Source organism: Euprymna scolopes, chromosome 5 (assembly GCF_053919585.1).
Source record: "Euprymna scolopes isolate OS-2025 chromosome 5, ASM5391958v1, whole genome shotgun sequence".
Classification (NCBI taxonomy): domain Eukaryota; kingdom Metazoa; phylum Mollusca; class Cephalopoda; order Sepiida; family Sepiolidae; genus Euprymna; species Euprymna scolopes.
This window is the reverse complement of record NC_136486.1, coordinates 42,982,605-43,001,143: the sequence shown is the minus strand read 5'-3', so window position 1 is coordinate 43,001,143 and position 18,539 is coordinate 42,982,605. Positions and strand designations below refer to the sequence as shown.

Genomic DNA, 18,539 nt, shown 5'->3' with positions numbered 1-18,539 from the left:
TATTATTCTCACGACACCCAAACCTGACCCTTAAGATCGTCATAAACATGAAATATGTGCCTACTTTGGGGATGGCTTCCCATATAGCAGCGATATCTCCAAAGAAAACCCTAAAATACCCTATATGTGATCTTGAGTAGCACGAACTCACGGCACCACATTTCATATTTCATATTTTACCATGTTCATATCTGCTCATTCCTCTGTCAACATTCACATCTGTGGAGATTTCAATGCTCACAATGTTGAATTGTTAGTCCACTCAAGCAAGACAGATGAAGAAGCTCTCTCTCTCTCTCTCTCTCTCTCTCTCTCTCTCTCTTTTTGTGTGATCTAACACAGATTATTAAAGAACCCACTCACATATCTGATGCTGACGGACAATTTGCGAATCTTCTAGATTTTTTTTCTGACAACTTGCCTAATCTGTGCTCATCCTTCTTCTGCGATCTTCCAATAAAAAGAAAAATAGTGTAATAAGACCTTAGATGTCCCTCTCCATCGAATAGTGTATTGATACTCGATGGTTGACTCTGAATGTTCATATCAGAAAAACACTTACGTTCTTTTTAAGAACGTGTCTTCTATAGCATCCCACTTAATTGATTAATTGTCGGTGTAGACATACCATCCAAGAAATTCAATTAAAAATGAAACAACCAGCCGTGGTATACCCTAGAATGTGCTACCACCATTACACAGATAAATAATTATTTCAATTGCGTTCAATGAAATAGATGTCCTGAAACTAAAGGCGACTTTTAGGACTGCTAGCAACCACTGTAAAAGGGTTGTAGAAAATACAAAAGAGTCATATAGTTAGTCTGTCAAGTCTATAGTAGTTGAGCAGAGTCTTGGTTCCCGTGAGTTTTGGCAAACAGACTTTTGAACCAATGTGTGTCCTCTCTCCAAACCATCATCAATGGACCTGAGATGATTTCGTCAGCATCCAACAAAGCTAAACTCTTTACTAAGAACTTTGCATCAAACCCCATTCTATATGATCAGAGCCGCCTATCTCCTGATTTTCCTCCCAAAATCTGAAAATAATCAGAATGATATTCATATAAATTTTGGGGATGTTGCCAAACTTATCAAGAACCTAGATCCAGCAAAGCAACTGGCCCTGACAACATTCCAATCATTGTACTCAAAAACTGTGACGGAACTAGCTCCCATTCTTGCAAAGCTTTTTAAACGCTGCCTAAAGGAGAAACGCTTTCTAACACCTGAGAAAACTTGGTCAGTCTGTCACTATTTAAAAATACTGGAGATCAGTCTTCTGCATCTCAATACAGATCAATTAGTCTTCTATGCGTCATGAGCAAGTTGCTTGAACCCATGATAGAGAAGTTGTCAATCACCCCGGCAAAACCAACTTACTCAATGACAAGCTATATGGTTTCCATCCTGCAAGATCTGTAACTAATATGCAGACTGTAATATCATGCAGGATTAGTGAATCTATGCATAGGGGTTCGTTTCTAGAGCAATAGCTCTTGACATTTGATAGAGTTTGGTATAGAGGTTTACCTCACAAGATTTTTAGTTAAAAAATATCTGGAAATGTCTTTCAACTATTAAATCCTTTCTTTCTGCTAGATTTATAGGAGTAAACATCGATGGGCAGCATGCTTCAAGGATTCATCCTGATTTCATATAATGATCTTCAAAATCACACTGTAAGACCATTCATCGACATTTATGACAACACTATGAGAAAGGCTGGAAATGACCAAGATCTTTCTGATTCTCTCTCTTTCTACATTGAGTGCATAGTACAATAGAGAGAAAGGTAAATTTTAAAGCATTCAAAACCAAGCTTCTTTCTTTTGATCATAAATGCTTTGATCCCCATTTGAAATGAATCGCCCTTGTCTTGAGGAAACGCACTACATCAAATTCAGTACAGTACAATCACGTTGACACACCGGTTCTCGCCAGATTACCAAAATTAAGCAACGTTGAGCCTGGCTAGTACTAATTGGGTGACCATTTGGGAAGGCTAGGCGCTGTATGTACATTCTAGGAAGGTGGGACATGGGACCAGAACCCCCCCCCCCCAAAAAAAAACCCTTGCTATAAAAGCATCTACAAAGTTGTAGATGGCTTATGTCCCTCCAGGGGCTCAAGGCTATGGACTATGGAACATCAAATCTGTTGCCAAGATGGCTGGAAAAATGGTTGTATCTTCCTACGGCTCCAGAATGTATCTCACTCTTGATGCAATTATCTATCTATACAAGAGCTAAAAATGTCTTAAGATGGAGTACTGTTGCCACATCTAGGAATGCTTTTGTATTGTACAAAACCGGCTTTGCAATCAAGTAGATGATGTTCTTATCTACTCCTAAGAACCAACTTACTCCTTCTTCACCTTTTTCTGTTACTTATCAGCTTGAACCAGGGCGGACAACGTCTCAACAAATCTCTTTGATGGCAGTTCAGATTTAGCTATCGCTCATTCCTTGATTCCCAGCCATATTTTCATTTATATGCATGTATAGTTGCCTATATCTATACAGACTTTTTTCAATGGTAGTCATTATTAGGACTATGACAAAAGAATATTCTTTACATTATTTTGGCTCTCGAGTCTATATCAGTTAATATATAAAGTGATGTGGTTCTCAATTAATTAACTGTGTCTGTGTCGGATACATACTCGAGAGTCAAAACAATGATAAGAATATTCTCTTGTCACGGCCTTAGTTATTATTTCCTTTGAACAGAATTTGGGTTTAATGATAATCGTTTGAGTGTTTCGCAATTAATTATAGGAATATATAAATTCATGAACTAGTTGTTTCACTTGATTTCCTTCTATTTTATTCATCCCTTCCTCGATACTAGAGTATATAATATATTTTATAAATTCGTATATTCCCTTATAAAAATTACCCTGACTCTATACATTCAAACAAATACATAACAGTATAGATGCGTCCATATCAATAGGCTACTTTATTCATATAAAACATCGACTTAAAGAATTTATTGTTATTTAAAGATATCCATCGAAATCAATTATGTGCTTGACTATTATATAACGCTGTTTCATGATAATAATTTTCAATATAGTATATATCGACATTCTATTTTTAGACATATATATATATATATATATATATATATATATATATATTCCACAGCCAAACAACGTCGCAGCCTACAAGAGCCATGACAGCCAACAAACCGGAAGTCCAGGACTCGAGTTTTGCCCTCATTTGTGCTTATCTGTTAGACATATCCGAACCCAGGATTCAAAACACGAGCCTCTTGTATGCGAGGTAAGCACTCTGCCAACTGGGCAAATGCCTCGTACACAAGAAATTCTATTAACTAACACAGATCAAGCAAACCGCGGCAGAATCGGACTGTGGAATGGATCTACTTCGTCTCGACAATGGACATGGTCATCCAACAACTTGTTATATATATGCAGAGAAGTCACTACTTATCAAGGCCTGAAAGCCATTCGAAGATAAGAATTAATGAGTGTAAGATGGTTAGTGTGACAACAGCTCAACAATCGTTTTTGGTGGGAATTGGACAGAATTGGACGGGATAGCAAAAACTTATTCACATTAGACTTGAAGACAACCAAGTTGTAGTTAGCTGGGAGCAGGTCAATGGTAAACAGTTCCACAGGCGGGAAGTTCTAGGAAAAGAAGCTTTGTTCATGGAATTTGTGTTTAGATTCGGGCATTGATAGAGAGTAAGGGAATATATGTGTGTGTGTGTGTGTGTGTGTGTGTGTGTGTACACACAGTAAGTATAATACTATTGATCGCAATTATTGTTCAAGTGTAATAATATTGATCGCAATTATTGTTCAAAACCAGCTTTGAAATCTGGTATATATATATATATATATATATATATATATATATATATATATATATGGTGTCCCAGAGGTAAAGGCTTAGCAAATGGAGTCAAAGATGGCTTCATGGCTGGATTCAAATCCTACTCTGTAAATATAAAAGAATATTTATTTTCAAACCCTTTTAAGAATACTTAAGAATTGGCATTGTCTGAGAAGTATAAACTAAAAGGCAGCCAACTATCATAATTCAACATTCGCAACTTCCGTCGTTTGAACACTCTGGATTGTCTAATGTATGCACCCAAATTGAGCGTTTATTAATTACTTGCAGCCTCCTCCCCCCCCAGCATTGCCCGGCATATAATGTACTTAAATATGATAGTATAATTTATGCAGGTTATGTATTTAATATTATCGAGAGACAATTCTCTATTAATTATTATATTGAACCGCATATATGGTAGTGAGATAAAAACTAAAAATATATATATAACTTGGGTGCCATCAGCTAGAATCGAAACCAAAGCATACATCTCTCTACCCTTATCCCTTAGCCTTTGAGCCATGCCCATATATATATATATATATATATATATATATAATGTATATACACACATGCATAGCCTTGACTGTCATACAAGTGGTCGGGTTTCAATCCTGGCTTGAGGTAGTTGCCTGTTTAGCCGCACGGATGAGCTGTGAAACAGCCAAACAGTACTGTATGTGGATGAGTATAATGCTCCTCATCTTGAATTGTGATACACGAATCAGCATTAGCATATAAAGCGATGCTCTTTATGTAAACAAATCGAGCTTAGGTATTTCGGACGATGTCAAAACATCGTTAAACTCATGACTCGCATAGCAGCCGCTGATAGCATAATAGTTGGGAGTCTTGATTGTCATACAGTTGCCTATCTAGCTGCACTGATGAGCTGTGAAACAGTACCGTATGTGGATGAATATATATATATATATATATATATATATATATATATATATATATATATATATATATATATATATATATATATATACCTGTCATCTCGTTTTTTAAAAGATAGAATCGCCCTATCATCAAAAACAAGATGCAAGCAGGCAGAAAGCAAGCGAGGTCCACAGAGTTTTGTAATTATATAGATTAATTAATTTCCTTCATTTATTCTCGTGGCAATTCTTTGGTGTCCTGGAGGTATAGGCTTAGCAAATGGAGTCAAAGTGTAACAAGTGGGCATGTGTGAGAAAATCAGTAGCAGCTGAAGGATAGGTGGCTTACAAAAATATTAGCAGCAGTATCTGTTAAAGCATCTATGCTAATTAGCAAGTGTGTGCAAGCTTGAGTCACAAGAAAAAGAGAGAAAAATACACTATGTGGTCGAGAGAAGAAGCAAGTTGCATGCCAGGCAAGATGAACGTGTGAAGTTAGAGGCTGGAAAGCGCAGGTGAACAGCCAACACAAGGTGGCAAGAAGAAAAAAAAGTAAAAAGTCTTTTGCAAGATAACGAAATGCATTGTTTTGAAAAAACCATAAATCAATATATTTCATTTGCACTTTAGAAAAAATACTGAGTTGGATTTTTATTTCTTTCCTGTTTTATTTGTTTGTTTCTTTGCAATGGTGCGTGTTGGTCTGAGAGGTTTGAAATAAAACGACACAGTTAAAAAGTAACGGCCATGTTACATTTATTGTTATTTTGGATCCCATGACCAGGCATTTTACCAAAAAAGTCAAAATGAAGAACCAAAGAAAGAAAAATAAATGTTACTATGGAAAAATGCAGTCGAAAACCAGGACAAGGGAGAGAACTTAACAAAAAAATCAGTGAGTACATTGTTCGCTTCTTTTCCTCTTGTCTGCTCACTTTCAAATTTTCTTCGGTTCTGTTAGTTATATTTTTCTTGTTTCTCAAGGATGTTTTATGGTTTACCACTCTCATGTTATTTTAGTGTTAAAAACAAATGTTATAGTATTATGGATCTGTTCTGCTTTATGATAAGAGATATTGTGTCATAATCATTTTAACATAGCAAATAGCATGCTTTATTTTAGAGAGGAATTTAGAATAAACCATTTGGACCTGAACATATTTTTATCTTTGTGTTTGGAGTATTTAAGTGGTATCTCCAGTTTTAATTTTAAACATCACTAAAGTTTTAAAATTTGAAAAAACTTGGCTGGACGTTTTGCAAGGCTGGAATAAATGTTTAAACAATTATAACGCATGTAAAAGTAAATATAATTACAAAAGTAAGTACTAAAACAAAATAAAAAGTAAGTACTAAAAAATATATAAAATAAATCTAACTTTATTTCTTTAAAGTGTAGCACTTTTGTTCTAACCTTATGGGTTGTATCGAACTATTCATCATGCCATTGTGAAAAAGGATTATTAAATATGAAGCAACTGTATCTTTATTTTTACTTATTTTTAAAATAACAAACTGAAAAAGAAAAAACATGCCCATTCTTGCCACGAACTATGCTCACCGAATTATAAATAAATTTGCTTTATATACGAGAGTTTTAACGGTGTCCTTTGCTTGTGTCAGTATTTTGGTATTTAGATTCTGATAAATACTAAAGAAACAAATATTAAAATTTTAAGTCATTTTAATTTTGAAATAAATGGTAAGCAAAACTGCATGGCAGTCAGGTAGGAAACTTAACATGAAAGAAATTATTCTTTGAAACTCATAACGAAGAGTTGCAGCAGCTTGCATTGCGACAATGGTAGAAAGATAAGTACCCACTAAACGTTTGGGTTGCTCACAGTCCTTGGTTATACAGATGGAGAATGTAAATAGGAATAATTTATTTCTGTAGACAGTTCGAAAGTTGTCAACAGAATTTGGACAATGAATCAAATTTCTCGGATATGGAATGTAACCTAGCTATCAGAAGTTAGTCATATGTGTCATGAAGCAATAAACTGGCTTCATTATGAAAGTAGAGGTGTATCATTTCAGTTTTCCGAATTAGCAGACTGTACTGATAGGCGTTGAAGACTATTTAAGCTCTGATTTGGTCTTGCAATTATTCGGCTGGTTTTGTAAAGTATTTTTAAAATTTTAAACTGTATTCTTGCACAATCAAGCTGAGACACTTTAACACTGTCAGTGAAATTTCTGAAAATGCAAAAAACAAATGACATTCTCGCTATTTAAACATTTAGCTGAGTTTTTCCCTTTTCAGCATATTAAAAAGTTATATTTAAATATTTAGAAAAAATTCCTTTGTTTAAAAAATATGGAAAGAATTAAGTCCAAATAAAAATGTCTTAGTGCAATTATGCACTAAGACATTTTTATTTGGACTTAATTATTCATGTTTTATTGTGTGAGTTTTTGAGTTTTCTTTGTTTTTTTTATAGCCTCTGGCAGGTTTAATTAAAATTCTTATAAATAATTTTTTGTGGAAGGGAAGATATATGACAGAGCACATATGAGCGCATGTGAGAAAATCAGTAGTAGCCAAAGGATAGTTTGCTAGTGAAAATATTAGCAGCAGCAGCTGTTAAAACATGCTACTTAGCAAGTGTGTGTGAGTTTGTGTCACAAGAAAAAGAGAAAAATACACCACATGGTCGGGAGGAGAAGCATGTTGATATCGGGCAAGATGGACGTGTGAAGTAAAGTGCAAAAAAATGCTGGCCAGGAGAAAAACTTCTAAAAATCACATGTATGTGCAAAACAGACTTTTGCAAGATAATGAAATGTTTTGTTTTGGAAGAACCACAAATAAATGCATTTCATTTGCACTTTTAAAAAAATGCTAATTCGAATTTTTTATTTATTTAACTTTTTCCTTTTTATTTCTTTGTTCCTTTGCAACGGTGGCAGATGGTGTAAGGTGGCATCGTGTTTGGGTTTTAATCTCCAGACTGGTGTGTGTGTGTGTGTGTGTGTTATTTTGGTACTCATTCACATTTTTTTGTTGCAATGATTTTCCCGATTTCATTGAAACTTATCGTCTGCTAACAGTTGATTGCTGATTGGCTAATCACGACTGCTTACCATAAGCTTCTGAAAGATGATAATGTGGTTGAGTCCAGTCCTGGATAAGTACCGTTTTTTTCTACTTGGCTTTTTTTGGAAATGAACAAAGGATAGTATCTGTTTTTATGCTACATTTAGTCTATTCTGTCCTCGGTCAGTGACAATTTTCCTTCTTTATTTTGATTTATTTATTTATTTATTTATTTATTTTTGTTTTTACACACACCTCCACTTTCTTTTCCGCCTTCGCATCACGGGTTTGAGCTTGCCTGCCTACAACAACTTTTTTTTTTGCTCTACACACCAAGCCTAACACTCGGGCAACGCCGGGCACCCAGGCTAGTCTATAATATAAATCTCACCTGTCTGTTTAAATGTATGTATGTATGTATGTATGTATGTATGCCTAAAACTTTTGACAGAGATGACGGATTTTCACGAGATCGATATCATTTTGAAGCTCGACCTTTCGGGCAACAAATATCGAAAAATTGGCCAAAAACATTAATTCCTTCACCTTTATCTGGGCACTTTTCTACAAGGAGGGGTTGCTTTTTTCGCCAATATTTTTGAAATTCATCCCTTCTTTTCGATTGACTAGCCTTTATTTAAACCTTCGCCATTTCTGGTTTTGCAATGGACGCTAAGACGTCATGTTTTTTTTTTTTTCACATTCTTTTCCTCCTTTGCAGTACGGGTTCGAGCCTGCATGCCTACTGCCACTTTTTTTTTCTCAACATACACCTCCAAACACCTGGGCAACGCCGGCACCCAGGCTAGTCTATGATATAAATCTCACTACTCAGTTTAAATGTATGCATGTATTTACGTAAGTATGCATGTTTGGTTGTATGTCTGCTTAAAACTTTCGACAGAGGCGACGGATTTTCGCGAGATCAGTATCGTTTTTAAGCGCAACCCTTCGGACGACAAATATAAAAAAATTGGCTAAAAACATTAATTCCTTCACCCTCAACTGGGCACTTTTCTACAAGGAGCAGTCGCTTTTTTCTCCGATATTTTCGAAAGTCGTCCCTTCTTTTCGATTGACTTGCCTTAATTTATGCCTTCGCCACTTCCGAGTTGGCGATGGACGCAACCGCAAAGACGTCACATTTTTTTTTTTTTTTTTTCACATTCTTTTTCTCCCGTACGGTATGGGTTTGAGCCTCCCTTTCAACTACCATATTTTTTTATTTTTGCTCAACACACACCTCCAAACACCCGGGAAACGCTGGGCACCCAGGCTAGTTATTTGATAACTTTTTATTAAAATTGGTTAATTTATTGACTTTTGGTTAATTTTTAAGTAAAGTGAGGGGTCAAAATGTTTTGAGCATCGACTGTTCATTTTGCACGTACCTACAAATAGGTGAACCGAAACGGCGTATCAATTTTAGTTTCTTTTTTCAATATTGAGACTCTCTCTCTCTCACACACACACACACACACACACACACACACACACACACACACACACACAAACAAACAAACAAATAAAAGACGATAAAGTTTTAATCGCGTATAGATTCAACCCGATACTTCTCGTGAGACGGTTACAGGAGACCAACTAAGAAGATGACTGCCGACATACTTTTGTGAGTTTTTTTCAGTTTATATTTAGTTTATCTTACGTTTTAGCGGACCTATAAAAGAGTGCCCACCCCTAAAAATGCGTGTTTTTCACCTTTTTCTTTTTTAAAGTTCCCCCATATTTGAAGTTATTAATTTATTTTTATTTATTTATTTAGTTTTTTTTTTTTTTTCAAAATGTTTCTGTGATAGAATACTTAGTCTGTAATCTAGAATAATCGTCCAAAAAACTTTTTAAAAAGGTGTAAAACACGCATTTTTAGGGAGTGGGCACTTGGTTTACCCGGTTTTGTTTTGTTTTTATTATTTTTTATTGCATTTTTCCGAAGATTTTTTTTTCTCTCTCTTTTTCAATTTATTTTAATTTTCTCAAGATTTTTTTTTTTACGGGTTTGTTTTACTATAAACATATATTCTAAAAAGTTGCCTATATATATATATATATTGGCAGCTAAATTTTCGGCTAAAAACTGATTAAAAAGTTTGCTGTATGTCTGAATACCCTTTATGTAAAATTTCAAATGTTTAGACGTAAAATTGGCTGAATAGTTTGCTAGAGACCACAAAGGTCAAATCTTTGACCCCTTGGTAGCCAAATTTTCGGCCAAAAACCAATAAAAACGCTTGCCCATTTCTGAATACACATTATGCATAATTTCAAATGTTCAGACCAAAAATTGGCTTGGTAGAGACCGTAGAGGTCAAATTTTTTAAAATTTTGACTCCAATTTTGACCCCTTAACATTTATTGTTTTGGGTCCAAATCAAATTAAAAAGTTTGATTCATGTTCAAGTAACCTACATCTTATATTTTAAGTGTTTAGACCCAAAATTGGCGGAGGAGTTTGCTAGAGTTTTCAAAGGTAAAATCGTTAACAGCCAAATTTCTGGCCGAAAACCGATTAAAAAGATTTTCCCAAATCTCAATACCTCTTATGTCAAATCTCGAGTCTGTAGACTGAAAATTGACAAAGTTGTTTAGTAGAGAAATGTACACACACACGCACAGACAGTTTCACTTTTAGAGATGTATAGATTGCGATCAAAAACTAAAGTTGATTCAAACGGAACGAATCGACGGGATTTTGGTCGGTAAATCTGTTTAGTTCGTTTTGTTGTTGTTGTTGTTGTTGTTGTTGTTGTTGTTTTTAATTTATGTAAAAATAAAACTATTTGCTCAATTTACATCATTTTTGAAATATGGTATTTTATTTCCGTTATGGGGACATACAACATACAAATATTTTTATTTTTAATATAGGGAGAATTCTGGACAAGCACCTCATTTTTATGAAATAACACCACAGTCAGTGAATTTAGTAAAAAAAAAAGAAAAGAAAAGAAAAGAAAACATTGATTGAAATGTATTTGGATTATTCAGACGACTCTTTTCATCTTAGATATCATTTTCACTTTTCAGTCGATGTAACCTCCGACCTCCTTAAATTATACAAGGTGGAACGATAAAAGTGTCCCCTACAGAGAACAGAACTATAGTTTTATTTTAATACTTTTAGTGAACAAAATCAACCAACTAACTTGACGTGGCGAATACTCTTTGATGTTTCGGGAAGACATGTTGGTGACATATGACCAAACGAAGTAGTCCAGCAGTAAAATAAATCATAGAAAAAAAAACATGAAAAATAGGATTAAACAACTTTTAAACTATTTTTTTTTATTTTAGATTATTTTTTTTTCTTTTATACTCTAGAATGACAAATAATTTAAGCAACTTTTAAATGACTTTAATTTTTAAGTAAAATTTAGTCTTTAATTTAAAATGAAAAATAATTCCCGAAGTCCCGCTGATTCGTTTCGTTTGACTCAATCTTAGTTTTTGATCGCAAGGTCAAAGCTGCTTATTAATCTCCGAAATAGCAACTGGACAGCCATGTGGATTTTTTTTTTTTTTTTTTCATTGAATTTTTTAACCGTGCATTTCTCGAGTTTCGATGGTTAAAAATAAATCAACTTTTTACACGAAATGACTCCCCATGTAATAATATTTAAGATAAGAAACATTTTTAATGCTTTATTTTTCTCATATCACCCGCAAACCCTAGCACATTGCCAGTGGACCTCCTAGAACTGGTATTTACCGTCCTCTAATCACGGGAAGATGCGACACAAGGTTTAAAGCTGTGAATTTTAGAATTTAGTACCCAAGTAGAAGAGCGCTGTAGTACACCACAAAATTAAAAATAAATAATGAGCAGCTCCGTCGACATTCCCCGGTATGAACGCTTGAACTAATTAGCAATAAATTAACACTCTTTCAAAGAAAGATGGTAAAGCCTGGGACGGTCAAACTCCTAGAATTGCACAGAACCATAACTCAACACGACAGTAAGAAAGGCCAACTAACCCATATGACTCAAACTCTGCTACACTGATTGTCGAGGACGTATCTTCCACTTGGTATGAAAAATAACACGATGGTTGGTAGGGTCGGGTTGATTCATAATCTGAGTAAGGCGCTCCCAACCCTTTCTAAATAACAGACCGCCCACTGTTTTTCTGTTTGCCGAAAACTAACAGGTCGATTTCTAAGTGGGAGTGGATTTAAATGTGAAAGAAAAGAAAGAAGGGTGTGGAGTTGAGGAGTGGGTAGAGTCTTCCAAGATGAGTGCAAATTAGGGGTAAAGGCCAGGGACGAAAGGAAATAAAAATGACTCAATAAATTAATGATTGAACTAAGTGTCATGAAAATTCTATTTTACCCAACAGAAAAAAAGAAATGTTTCACACTTATAAAATCTTTCTTTCTTCCTAGCTGAAAGCACGCACACGCGCGCGCGCACACACACATACACACACACACACACACACACACACAGGACAGTTTTCGGCGGAAGAAATTAAAGCACTTCTGCACTACACGGACAGCGCCATTGTTAGGGGGCGATACACTTTGAGGAGTGTAACTAATCAGTAGATATAATCCCCAACAAACTAACCCAGTAACACTAACAACGCGGGGTCGCAGAAATACCTGGATTAGAACCTAGGCGCGGAGAAAACCCTCTCAGGGCTGACGGACCCAGTAGGTCTTCCCAGATCATCCGTCTAGGAGAAGGAAAACTCTGAAACTAAACCAAAGGGGAGAGAGGCCTCTTCAGTCTTGGATGACAACCTTCCTAGAGCTGGTGACTTAAACAAATTCACCGGTTTGCAAACCTAAATTGCTTAAGGAGTAGATAGGCTCTGTCTATCGCCCGGCTTCCATACTCCTTCTTTGCCTATTAGTCAAGCGCAGAGACACTATCTCAGTGATTCGACAGAAACACCCAGCGGTAGATCTTGTTTCCTGGCTAGGGCAATGAACGCCGTTCTTCCCCATTCCCAGCATGCCCCACCCCTATAACTGAACATTTGGGAGTGCTTGAGTATAAGATATGCCTGAGCGGTTAGATTGGGTTGACCTTCTTCTAAAGGGTTGAGGGTACCGGATTGACAGTTCCTGGCTGCTGTTCCCGACTGGTAGTACAGGAGCCCTAACTCTTTGGTAGCGCTTAGAGCGGCTGCTCCATCAACAGTTGAATAATATCGGGTTGTTTGCAGTGCCATGACGCGCATGGAAAGGGACCCTGCACTCATCCCCGGTGGGCTTTCCTGAGGCCACAATCCTAATTGGAGAAAGGTCAGCTGATGGTCTACTTGTGATGCATGTCTGAAGCTCCGCATAACCTCTTGTTTAGCTCCCCCTTACCGAAACTCTTAAAAAAAAAAATATGACGACAGTACAATCTAAGAATAAGCTTAAACCAGGATTAGGGACAAACAAATTCAACTTGCCTCCTCCCTTGAGGCTCTCATTCACAAATATCCGTGGGCTTAGAACTAACTTAGCTGATGTTGAAGCATTTCTCTTAACAAATACCCCGGATATCTTAGCACTAAGTGAGACTAACCTACACTCCTCCATTCCCTCTAACCACTTTAACATGCCTGGATATCTCCCACTCTGCCGTAAGGACTCTGACAGACATATGCACGGACTTGGAGTTGACATTCGTAATACCCTTCCCTTGACTAGAGAAACAAACCTAGAAACAGATGATCAAGCCTTTATGTGCTTTAGACTAAACGTGCAACACAGTATTAGCTACTATTATTTTCTCTACCGCTCTCCCTCGACTCAGGACTGCTCCATAATAAACAAAGTATCTGACAGCATAGACACGGCACTGTCCCTCGACACTAGCGCACAAATACATGTGTTTGGTGACTTTAATGTCCACCACAAAAACTGGCTTGGATTCTCTACTCACACAGATGCAGCGGGCAGCACAACCCATAGCTTCGCTATATCTCACTCCCTATCACAAATTGTTACGTTTCCAACCCGTTTCCCTGACCAGGAAGAACAACACGCATCACTTCTAGATCTGTTTTTGACTACAGTTCCCGATGACTGCATAGCGAAGGCCCACAGCCCACTCGGGAACGCTGATCATGCAGTGATAATGGTTGAAATCGCCCTAAACTCTAGTCCCAAAACTGAAGAGCCAGTGCTCAAAACAACGAGATATTATAATAAGGCTGACTGGGAAGCCATCAGGGAACTAATTAGAGATGCTCCATGGAAAAATATTTTCTCTCTCCCTGCTGAACAGTGTGCAAACGAGACCACTGACTGGTTCAAAACTGCAATCGAAGCGCATGTTCCCATGCGGAAATTTTATAGTAAGCCCCACTCTCCCCAATGGTTTACGTCGACTTGTGCAACTGCCATTACTCAAAAGCAGCATGCATACCGTAGGTTTAACCGACATAAGTCCAGTTCAAACAGACTGAAGTATATAGAAGCTAGAAATAACGTTAAGAAAGAAATAGCGACAGCTAAGAGAGAATTTACGGAAACCACTAAAAAGCGCATCGAAGCACAAAAACTAGGAACTCGAGACTTCTGGAAAATCTACAACAGTGTAGTAAATAATGGGCAATCAACAATTCCCCCACTAACCAACAATCACGAGGTTGTCTCCTCAGCAACCGACAAGGCTAACATGCTTGCCAGTCGGTTTGCCTCAAACTCCACACTGGACCCTTCCAACCACCCCCTACCTGACTTTCCTATGCGGACAGACGCCACACTAGACGATCTGAAAACCACCCCTGCTCAGGTGCATGCTATCATAAAAAACCTTGACACCTCAAAAGCATGTGGACCCGATCTTATCCCAGCTGTGCTATTAAAAAAGTGCTCAGCCGAAGTAGCTCCAGTTCTCTCCAAACTCTACAACAAATGTCTTAATGAAGCTTGCTTTCCGGGCTGTTGGAAAACTGCTTCTGTTGTACCAGTATTCAAGAATTCTGGCGAAAGGACAGACCCATCAAATTATCGCCCCATTAGCCTCCTCCCACTTTTTGCCAAAATATTTGAGACCATAATTAACCATGCTCTAGTCCATCATCTTACAGATGCTAAACTACTGACTGACAAACAATATGGATTTAGACAAGCCCGTTCCACAGCAGACATCCTCACCGTGATCTCTGAACGTATATACCAATCACTGGACAAAGCGGGGGAAGGCAGAGCGGTAGCTCTAGATATATCTAAGGCTTTTGACAGGGTATGGCATGAGGGTCTCCTCAGGAAGATTAGATCTTACGGTATCACTGGTAGAATACTTAACATAATTAAATCCTTCTTAGATAAGAGAAAAATCCAGGTAGTCCTCGACGGTCGCACATCTAAACAATATGATATAAATGCGGGAGTGCCCCAGGGTTCTATCCTTGGACCTCTATTGTTCCTGATATTCATAGGTGACCTCCCCGACAACATTGCCTCTGAGATGGGTATATATGCTGATGACACTACACTCTATGGCAGACACGACAGGAAGACGAATGAACACATTTCTAAAGAAATGGCAGAAACACTAGAGGAAGACCTCCAATCTGTAGTGGAATGGGGACAAAAGTGGTTGGTCGCGTTCAATGCTGCCAAGACTAAACTAGTTTCATTCAATAATTACAAGAAACCCTCTCTACCACCAATAGCAATGGCCAACGACCCTTTATCTGAGAGTCCATCTTTCAAACTCCTTGGCCTAACGTTCACAGGAAACATGAGTTGGAACAATTACATTGAAGGCATTGCCAGGGCCGCTGCAAGAAAGGTAGGCTCTCTCTACCGTGCTAGAAAACTACTAACACCCGAAAGTATCCTGTACCTCTATAAGGCCACCATTCGCCCATGTATGGAGTATTGCTGCCACATCTGGGCTGGTGCATCTGCTACTAGTCTCTCGCTCCTTGACAAGGTTCAAAAGAGAGTCGCAAATCTGATAGGCCCTGAACTGGCATCTAAGCTTCAGCCTCTGTCCCATCGACGAAATGTTGCATCCCTCTGCCTGTTCTACAAGTATTTTAGTGGTGAATGCTCTGATGAACTGCAATCACTTGTGCCCCCACGACGCGAGCACCCTCGACAAACCCGACAGGCTACTAGATCCCACCCCCACACTGTAGAGGTCCCTAGATGTAAAAGATCTTTTTACTCCAATAGTTTCTTCCCCAGAACCGCAAGACTCTGGAATTCCATTCCAGGTCCCTGCTTCCCCAACAGTACTGACGTGCAGAAGTTCAAGTGTAACGTGAACCGACACCTTGCTGCCCAAATCCCTACATAGTACCCCAGTAGTTGTTGCCCCTGATAGTAGCCCCCTACACCAAAGTGGCAATTTGCCTTGTTTGGGGTGAAAATGTAATAAAAAAAAAAAATAAAAAAAAAAAAACTCCCAATTTCTTCTTGGACACGGCAAATAAATAACAAACAAGATCCGATCACATAAATATTCGAAAAACAAAACATTTATTGTATAAAAAATGTATCACAATATAATTGTAAAAAACATTTATTGAAAAGTCTACGTAAGAAAATATAATTTTAATAAAACAATTTTTGAATTAAAGCAACATTGAATTCCCCCCCCCCCGAAACATTCTGGGAATTAAAGTAAAATAAGATTTTTTCCAGACAATTTAATAATTTAAATAAAACATTTTTCGAATTAAAACAATGTGAGAAATTTATTCTCACATAATTTAGAACTCTTCAGTGCGGAAAAATCGACACAACAATGAAAAGCAAACGTACCATGCTGATGCAACCGGTTATCATTTGCAAAAGTGCTCTGTATCATTTAAGCCGCTCTTTCGGGTCTTTTAGGTAAACTTCTGATGAAGTGGTCGATTTTTCTTCTGTAAAGGCTTTCGTGATTTCTTGTTTCGAGTTCAAATTTCCACGTTCTTTCAACGCACCGATATCCCATAGAAGTGGGGATCCCAATTTCAGCATGATTGCCGATTTAAAAGATATTTCGTCTGGGAGGAACACTTAATGAGTTAGGTTAAATTGTCTCACGGTTCTGAGACAATTAGGGACTAATTCGTCCGTAAATTAATGAAGAAGCTTCGACGAAAAACACAAAGTCCATTGTATTAGGAAGCTAATTCAGAACTGTCTTTTTGTCCGTTTTAATTCCCCGCGCATATGCGGGATTAAAATTTAAATCAACCAATCAGAAAGGCTGTAATAAGGCATCAATTCATATCAACCAATGAATATTCGCATTTTAAATTATGCAATTTCTAACACAACATTGGATTTTTTTTTCAAAACATTTTTTTGAATTAAAATAAAATCGTTACTGGTCTTTGACTGAAAAGCGCCATCAGGCGACAGTTTAGTAAAACACACCAAAGAAAATGGCGCGGTCCGTGTAATGCAGAAATGCCGAAATTGGTGCGAAATTTTACTTTCAGCATGCATAAAAAAAATTTTGTCACAGAGAAAGACTTTAAAATACTTCGTTTTATAAAGTTATATTAAAAAAAGAAACATTTTTGAATTAAAATATATTTTAAGCTATTTTTTGTCAACTGGACAGCGAAATGCCAGCGACTCTCCCTTCCCATCTCCACCAATCAAGAGACGCTAACTGATAGATTCTTTCCAGCGACAAACGAAAAAAGCAAAACATTTTTCACGAATATATACATGGAGATGTATTTTCTGCAGGGAAACCAATCTATAGTCGAAAATCCATTTGACTATTTTTGAGAGGAGCAGTCCATATAAGCGAATACGCGCGCGTGCGGGTGTGTGTGTGTGTGTGTGTGTGTGTGTGTGTTTTCGCATCATAAGAACATGAGTCTGAAATTAGATTATTTAAAAAGAGGTTTAAGTCCTCGATCGATGTGGTAAATTTTTACGCTGAGTATTGAAGTTCATCTGCGTCACACGTAAAATCATGATGGATGTTTTTACGTCTCCCGGAGACAGAGTTTCTTCGAACACGTGTTGCACCGATGAAATTGAAGAGAAAACTCTGACTGTTCTGTGGCATTCTTGGCGATGCTGTTTTGCGTCTAAACAGACTGAGTCTGGTGTAATACCGGCGGTGTATGTGATAACCACGGGCAGCAGTGACGGTTACTCGTGGTACTACTTCCTGGACTGTTTACATTTTGGTGGGTTAATCTTTATATACAGGCTTTCTCGAACGATCCAGCCTGTTTGCTGTATTTATACGCAAGAGAGCGTAACATAATTATTTTTCTTTTGTGTGTGCTTGTAGTCGCATCACAACATCATGTTCCTATGCATTTTTCATATGCGTAGACGTTTCAAAACAGTGATCGCTGTGAAATGTTCCTGCCGGGCTTTTATTCCGGCCGGGCATAGTGGTTGCTACATATATTTTCTCGTGGACAAAGCTCCGTTTGTAGTAACAGTATTATTCACTTCACTATAAACACACGAAAATATCCACTTTTATTCACTCATTCCTGGCCGTTTAAAATATATTTATTACTTTTTTGTTTATTTCTCTTCAAGGCGGATTTCTTTGACAATATCTTTCCATTTTCAGATATTTAATTTTTTGGTCTGTTTTACACACACATATATATATATATATATATAAGGAGGTATATTTGGTTAAAAACAGAGGGAAAAGTGCTCAATACTTTAGTAGAGCTAATGAGATCAGCAGAACAATATCATTATCCTGTTGATTGAAACAACCTGTAATAATTTAAGCAAAAAAAAAAAAAAACTTGAGTCTGAAATTATGAGGTGCAATTTTAGGATAGCTAGCCT

The 18,539-nt window shown here is 37.2% G+C and overlaps 1 protein-coding gene across 3 annotated transcripts in view; it reads left to right on the top strand.

Moving 5' to 3' along the window:
* Window positions 1-9,280: 9,280 nt before the first annotated feature.
* The window catches only part of LOC145276799 (baculoviral IAP repeat-containing protein 7-B-like), a 122,380-nt gene continuing 113,121 nt past the window's right edge, over window positions 9,281-18,539 (top strand). For all 3 annotated transcript variants that reach the window (XM_080128116.1, XM_080128113.1, XM_080128117.1), the window contains exon 1: window positions 9,281-9,423. In XM_080128116.1, coding sequence (XP_079984242.1) covers window positions 9,404-9,423 — 20 coding nt within the window. In that variant the 5' untranslated portion in view covers window positions 9,281-9,403. The remainder of the gene's footprint in view (window positions 9,424-18,539) is intronic.